The following is a 7,140-nucleotide window of genomic DNA, read 5'->3' on the forward strand; positions in this document are numbered from 1 at the left end:
TACAAAAATTAACCAGGCATGGTAGCGCATGCCTGTAATCCCAGTTACTAGGGAGGCTGAGGCAGGAGAATTGCTTGAACCCAGCGGGTGGAGGTTGCAGTAAGCCAGGATCGCACTACTGCACTCTCTAGCCTGGATGACCGAGAAACTCCATCTCAAAAAAAAAAAAAAAAAAAATCAGGAAAGCAATTCCAATAATAATAGCTACAAAAAAATTAAGATTAGATACCTAGGAATAAATTTAACCAAGAAGGTGAAACACCTCTACAAGGAAAACTACAAAACACTAATGTAAGAAATTGAAAGACACAAACAGATGGAAAGACATCCTGTGTTCATGGATCAGAAGAATTAATATTGTTAAAATTACCATATTACCCAAAGTAATCTACAGATTAAATGCAGTCCCTATCAAAATACCAATGACATTCCTCACAGAAATAGAAAAACACAATCCTAAAATTCATATGGAAGCACAAAAGACCCTGAATAGCCAAATCTTTTTTTTTTTTTTTTTTTTTTTGAGGCGGAGTCTCACTCTGTCGCCGGGGCTGGAGTGCAGTGGCCGGATCTCAGCTCACTGCAAGCTCTGCCTCCCGGATTTACGCCATTCTCCTGCCTCAGCCTCCCGAGTAGCTGGGACTACAGGCGCCCGCCACCTCGCCCGGCTAGTTTTTGTATTTTTTGGTAGAGACGAGGTTTCACCGTGTTAGTCAGGATGGTCTCGATCTCCTGACCTCGTGATCCTCCCGTCTCGGCCTCCAAAAGTGCTGGGATTACAGGCTTGAGCCACCACGCCCGGCCCGAATAGCCAAATCTTAATCCTCAGCCAAAAGAACAAAGCTGGAGGTATCATGCTACCTGGTTTCAAAATATACTACAAAGCTATGTTACCTAAACAGCATGGTACTGGTATAAAAACACAGGACAATGGAACAGAATAAAGAACCCAAACATAAATTCATGTATTTATAGCCAACTGATTTATGACAGCAGCACCAAGAACATACATTGAGGAAAGGGCACCCTCTTCAATAAATTTTGCTGGGAAAACTGGATATTCATATGCAGAAAAATGAGACTAGACCTCCATCTCTCACTATATGTTAAAATCACTAAAAATAGATTAAAGACTTAAATGTAAGACTTATGAAATTGCTAGAATTCAGTATGGGGGAAATGCTGTCAAAATTTGGTCTAGACAGAGATTTGAGCTGAGACCTCAAAGCACAGGGAACAGAAACAAAAATAACAAGATAGACTATATTAAACTAAAAAGCTTCTGCACAGCAAAGGAAATAATCAGCAGAGTTGAAGAGACAACCTGTAGAATGGGAGAAAATATAATCTCATTAAAAAGCAATGGACCTGAATAGACATTTCTCAAAAGAAGACATAAACATGGCCAATAGGTGTATGAAAGATGCTCAGCATCACTAATCATCAGGGAAATGCAAATCAGAATCACAGTGAGATACCATCTTATCCCAGTTAGCATGGCTGTTATCAAAAAGACAATAACATGTAACTAGGATGCAGAGAAAAGGGAACTCTTAATACACTGTGGTAGGAATGTAAATTAGTACAGCCATTATGGAAAACAGTATGGAAGTTTCTCAGAAAACTAAAAATATAACTGCCATATGATCCAGCAATCCCACTAGTGGTATTTATCCAAAGGAAAAGAAATCAGTGTATCAAAAGGATATCTGCAGTCTCATGTTTATTGCAGCACTGTTCACAACAGCCAAGGTATGGAATCAACCTACATGTCCATCAGTAGATGCATTGATAAGATATGTTATATTTATATGTACACATACAATGGGATACTATTTTTCAGCTATTAAATAAATGAAATCCTGTCATTTGCAGCATCATGGATGAAACTAGAGGAAATTATGTTAAGTGAAATAAGCCAGGCTCAGAAAGACAATACTATATTTTCTCACTCATACGTAGGAGCTAGAAAAGCTGATCTTGTGACTGTAGAATGATGGTTATGAGGGGGTGGGAAAGGGGCTATATGAAGGGAGGTTTGTTAATGGGTACAAACAGAATTTGCTAGAAGAAATAAGTTCTGGTGTTCAATAGCACAGGAGGGTGATATGTTGTATATTTCAAAAGAGCTAGAAGAAAAGATAATGCAGTGTTCCCAACATAAAGAAATGATAGGCTGGGTGCAGTGGATCACTTGAGCCCAAGAGTTCAAGACCAGCCTGGGCAACATAGTGAGACCCTGTCTCTACTACAAATTTTAAAAAGCCAAGCATGGTGGCTCGCACCTATGGTCTCAGATACTTGGGAGGCTGAGGTGGGTGGATTGCTTGAGCTGGGAGTTGGAGGCTGCAGTGAGCTGTAATCATGCCACTACACTTAAGCCTGGGTGACAGATTGAGACCCTGTCTCAAAAAATAAGAAATAATAAATATTCAAGGTGATGATACACTAAATACCCTGATGTGATCATTATACATTGTATGCATATATCAAAATATCACCTGTTCCCCATAAATATGTACAAATATTATGTTTGGTTTTTATTTTTTATTTTTTTGAGATGGAGCCTCGTTCTGTCACCCAGGCTAGAGTGCAGTACGGCTCACTGCAACCTCTGCCTCCTGGGTTCAAGTGATTCTCCTAGCTCAGCCTCCTGGGTAGCTGGGGCTATAGGCATGTGCCACCATGCCTGGCTAACTTTTGTATTTTTGGTAGAGACGGGGTTTCACTATATTGGCCAGGCTGGTCTCAAATTTCTGTCCTCAGGTGATCCGCCCATCTCAGCATCCCAAAGTGCTGGGATTACAGATAAGAGCTATTGAACCTGGCCTTGTTTTTATTTTTTTTAAAGCTGGTTCATGTCCCAGGCACCCTTTAGTCAATCCCATCATTGCCCACTGAACAGAGATTTCAGACATCTTTTTTTTTTTTTCCTCCCCAAGATGGAGTCTCACTGTTGCCCAAGCTGGAATGCAGTGGTGCGATCTCAGCTCACTGCAATCTCCCCCTCCTGGGGTTCAAGCGATTCTTCTGCCTCAGCCTCCCGAGTAGCTGGGACTACAGGCGACTGCCACCATGCCCAGCTAAGTTTTGTATTTTTAGTAGGGACAGGGTTCCACTATGTTGTCCAGGCTGCTCTAGAACTCCTGACCTCATGATCCGCCTGCCTCGGCCTCCCGTTGTGCTGAGATTACAGGTATGAGCCACTGCACTCGGCCCAGGAATCTTTTTAGTACCTCATACTTAGGTAGATATGAGCAGCCAGATAGTTGAGGAATGAAAGCCTGGGACCAAAATTTGTCGAGGAAATAGCATAGGAAGCATAAGAAAGCTGGAAAATAGCCTATAAATAATGGCAAAAAAATAAAGCAAGCAATAGGAAGAGGAACTATATAAAAGGAACATTTGGAGCATAGAAAAGAGTTCATGGAAATGTAAAAAATGATTGCACCCTGGGTTTGATACAGAAAGTAAAAGACTAAGGGTAAGAGGGTCAGGAAAGCATCTAGAAGTAGGAGGGAAAGCCAGTCAAATTCACAGGATGAAGTCAGGAAGACGAGATAATGGAGCAGTGCCCACAAGATCTGAGGGAAAGCGAGTTCCAATCTAGAATTCTGTAACCCTCACACCTGATGGCCCCTTGAACATATATAAGGCCTCAAAAGATTGATCTGTCATGCACCATCTGCCAAGATACTGTGTGAGGATGTGTTCTTTTTCTTAAACATTAAATCAAGAAAGAAATCAACAGTGGACCCAGTAAATAGGGGATCAGCCTAGGATAAGATGCCCTAGAAGATGGTGAAGGGAAGTCTCAGAACTGCTGTTCTTCGGCAGGCAGCGAAGACACCTGATCCATATTGGAGTGGTGGGATGCGAGCTTCAGGAAGGGATGCCACCAGGAAAAGTGGAGGTGATGATGACTGTCTTCAAGAGGTTACAAGTCTTAAGAATTTACATGTGAATTGGAGATAAATACAGAGAAAATGAAACACATCAGTAATTCAGTAGTTACTAAGCCCAGAAAGACCAAGTCATACCACGTAGGAAATATAACCAAGGTGCACGAAGGCATTCTACTGTGACCAGTATTAATGGAGTAAAAAGTAATGCCAGCCCTGGAGACTGGCTTAACAACAACAAACACCACTTCATCAGGAGGCTGGGTCAGGGGCAGGTGCTATGTAAGCGGTAAAACAGCTGTATCATTCACTGAAGAATTTATTAGATTTTATCTAAAATTGTGAAGTAGGCCGGGCATGATGGGCCACTCCTGTAATCCCATCACTTTGGGAGGCCGATGCGGGTGAATCACTTGAGGTCAAGAGTTCAAGACCAGCTTGGCCAACATGGTGAAACCCTGTCTCTACTAAAAATACAAAAAGTAGCCAGGCGTGGTAGCAGGTGCCTATAATCCCAGCTACTTGGGAGGCTGAGGCAGGAGAATTGCTTGAACCCAGGAAGCATTGGTTACAGTGAGCTGAGATCATGCCGCTGCACTCCAGCCTGGGCGACAGAGCTAGATTCCCTCTCAAAAAAAAAAAAAAAAAAAAGGTGAATAAATAAAATTATGAAAAGCATGTTATTTAGAAATAGGCTAAACACCAGAAGAAGCTGCTATGTGAGTCAAAAGTGACTCCTTCCAGAACTTGGGAATGGGTGGAGGAAGCTGAGAGACACAAGTCCGGAGGAGTCTGCTACGTGGCTTCCCCCCAGGCCACTCCTAGAGTCGTGCACAAGGTGTGCCCTAGTTACAAACCTTGTCCTGTCAGTATTTGACTTTTTAAATGATGCATATGTATTGCTTTGATAAAAACAGAAACAACTTCAAAGATGATTATTACAGGTGACTAAGATAATCAAAAGTTATTTTAAACTTTGTCTTTAAGCATTGAAGTGATCTTATTATTGTCTGTCATGACAGTCTTTTCAATTTGGATTTACTTTTTTTCTTTTTTTCAGTTTGTATGCCAGAAGAAGGGTTTAAAGGTAAGTTACATTTGTCATGTTTTGTTCATGAATGTCAGAGTCATCCTGTAATTTTCTATTAAAGCGAAGGCTATAATTTGATTTTTAAATTTTAATCCAATCTGAGTCTCATGACTGAAATTAATTTTAGTTAAATGCATTTCTTATTCAAGCTTCTTCATTATCTTTTTCAACACTCAAGCCTCAGCTGGGGCCTGTGTGTTAGAACTGTTTCTTGCCAGATGTCCATTTGGCCTTCCCTTTCTCATTTTATGGGAGGTTGGGAAATTAGCTAGTGGCATTTCGAGATTTATTTTTAACCTTTTCCCAGTTCTTCCTATCAAGTCCCCTCCTAGAGCAAAACAGTTTGTGTATGTGTAACTGTTAAGAATTAGTGGTACAAGAATTTGTCAGATTTTATCGGTTCAGTGAAAAGATTTAATTGATCACTTAGCATTAAGGCATTTGTTGGATTATTACTTCAAGAGGAGACATGGTGGTGCTTGTACTACATCTGGGCCATATAGTTGTGCACACCAATAATATTCAAGAAGTCATCAGATACAGACCTCTGACGTTTTCAGATTTTCCTGTTGCTCTCTTGATTCTTTGCCGGCTACTCCAGAAGCCCAAGGCAGGCTGTGATTTTGCTAAGGAATGTCTTTGAATCACATACCAGGTATTCCTTGCTAAAGTAAATAAGAGACAAATCTACTGTTTGAAATAAAGTCTTCCTCTTGCTGCAGCTTTGTTGTCTGCATGTTACCACTACAAAGGGACTCCTGATGGGGTCAAAACAAAGCAAAAAATGTCTTTATGAAAAATGGTCACTGGCTGGGCACGGTGGCTCATGCCTGTAATCCCAGCACTTTGGGAGGTCGAGTCAGGTGCGTCACTTGAGGTCAGGAGTTTGAGACCAGTCTGGCCAACATGGTGAAACCCCATCTCCACTAAAAATACAAAAATTAGCCGGCATGGTGGCATGCATCTGTAATCCCAGCTGCTTGGGAGGCTGAGACAGGAGAATTGCTTGAACCTGGGAGGTGAAGGTTGCAGTGAGCCAAGATTGCACCGTTGTACTCTAGCCTGGGCAACAAGAGTGAAACTGTCTCAAAAAAGAAAAATGGTCATTAAATGAAAGCATCAATAAAATCTGGTTAGTTTGTGTGAAGATACACTTAGGAAGCACATGGCTTTCAGCAGAAATGTGATTTAGCGTAGAGCCTGGAGTCTGCTGGTATTTTGTCTTATCCTCCCACACCAAGGTGCTGCTATGTTCATTTAATAAATTGGATGTTCCCTGTTGATGATGTGTTCTTGGTAAATGGAATCCATGAACTTTTAATCTGTAGTTCACAACTATCCCTCCACGTGTGTTTCTTTTCCCAGGTACTGGTCTTCTTGGACATTAATCTTTGAATACTTGCTGACTGCTAAGAAATGACCAGAGGGGAAGAGGAGTTTGACATGTTAGGGCATTAAAGCAAAGGTGGATTTAAGAATTAAACCATTACATGCCCCTTCCAAAAGGCAGAAATCGATTCAAACGTGACTGTCCCAAATGCCTTATGTCAAATAAAGCAGATTGCACTGATGGACATCAGACTTGAAGGAAATGTTTCCAATTTTATATTTAAGGGGGGTGGTGGGTGGGAGGGGGCAAGTAAAGACGGAACAAGTTTAGTAGCAGTAATAGTAAATCATGTTTACATATGAGATTTATAGTCGTGGGAGGGAATAAAGTTCTGTTATATTTCCTTGCTCGAGTTTCATACCAGATGCGTTGGTCCATAAAGGATTGTATCAAGTAGATGAGACAACATTCTGCTCTGAACGAAAAGTAATTTTAGAGACATAACCTGCTTACCAATGCCTGTCTTTGATTCATATTCTACTTTCAATAAAGCATGAAAGTGAAGAACTTGTCCTAAGTGTGGAAAAGTGTCTTCAGATTTAGACTCTCCTCCATGTCAGCTGCAGCGCCACCCGCCTTACACCTGCCCGGCTGTCTGTCTCTTGGTGTTGGGTAAAGGAGGGGGCACTTGCATGTCTCCTGCAATGAGCAAGGAATTATGTCTCATTTTTTGACTTCAGAGGCTTTTTGCTTTGGTGCATTTCAGAAAGGATGGAGAACATTTATTACGTGTGAAAGCATCTTTTTCCTGTTTTGCT

The 7,140-nt window shown here is 41.3% G+C and overlaps 1 protein-coding gene across 4 annotated transcripts in view; it reads left to right on the plus strand.

Annotated features, from left to right (window-relative positions):
- The window catches only part of USP48 (ubiquitin specific peptidase 48), a 111,937-nt gene extending 105,038 nt beyond the window's left edge, over positions 1–6,899 (plus strand). For 2 of the 4 annotated variants that reach the window (XM_033227936.1, XM_033227937.1), the window contains exons 25-26: positions 4,963–4,989; positions 6,358–6,894. In XM_033227936.1, coding sequence (XP_033083827.1) covers positions 4,963–4,989; positions 6,358–6,380 — 50 coding nt within the window. In that variant the 3' untranslated portion in view covers positions 6,381–6,894. Of the gene's footprint in view, positions 1–4,962; positions 4,990–6,357 lie in introns of all 4 variants that reach the window. The other 2 variants (XM_033227934.1, XM_033227935.1) reach the window with 2 other exon arrangements.
- Positions 6,900–7,140: the final 241 nt, after the last annotated feature.

The sequence above is a fragment of the Trachypithecus francoisi genome, unplaced genomic scaffold (assembly GCF_009764315.1).
Source record: "Trachypithecus francoisi isolate TF-2019V2 unplaced genomic scaffold, Tfra_2.0 Lachesis_group12, whole genome shotgun sequence".
Taxonomy (NCBI): Eukaryota; Metazoa; Chordata; class Mammalia; order Primates; family Cercopithecidae; genus Trachypithecus; species Trachypithecus francoisi.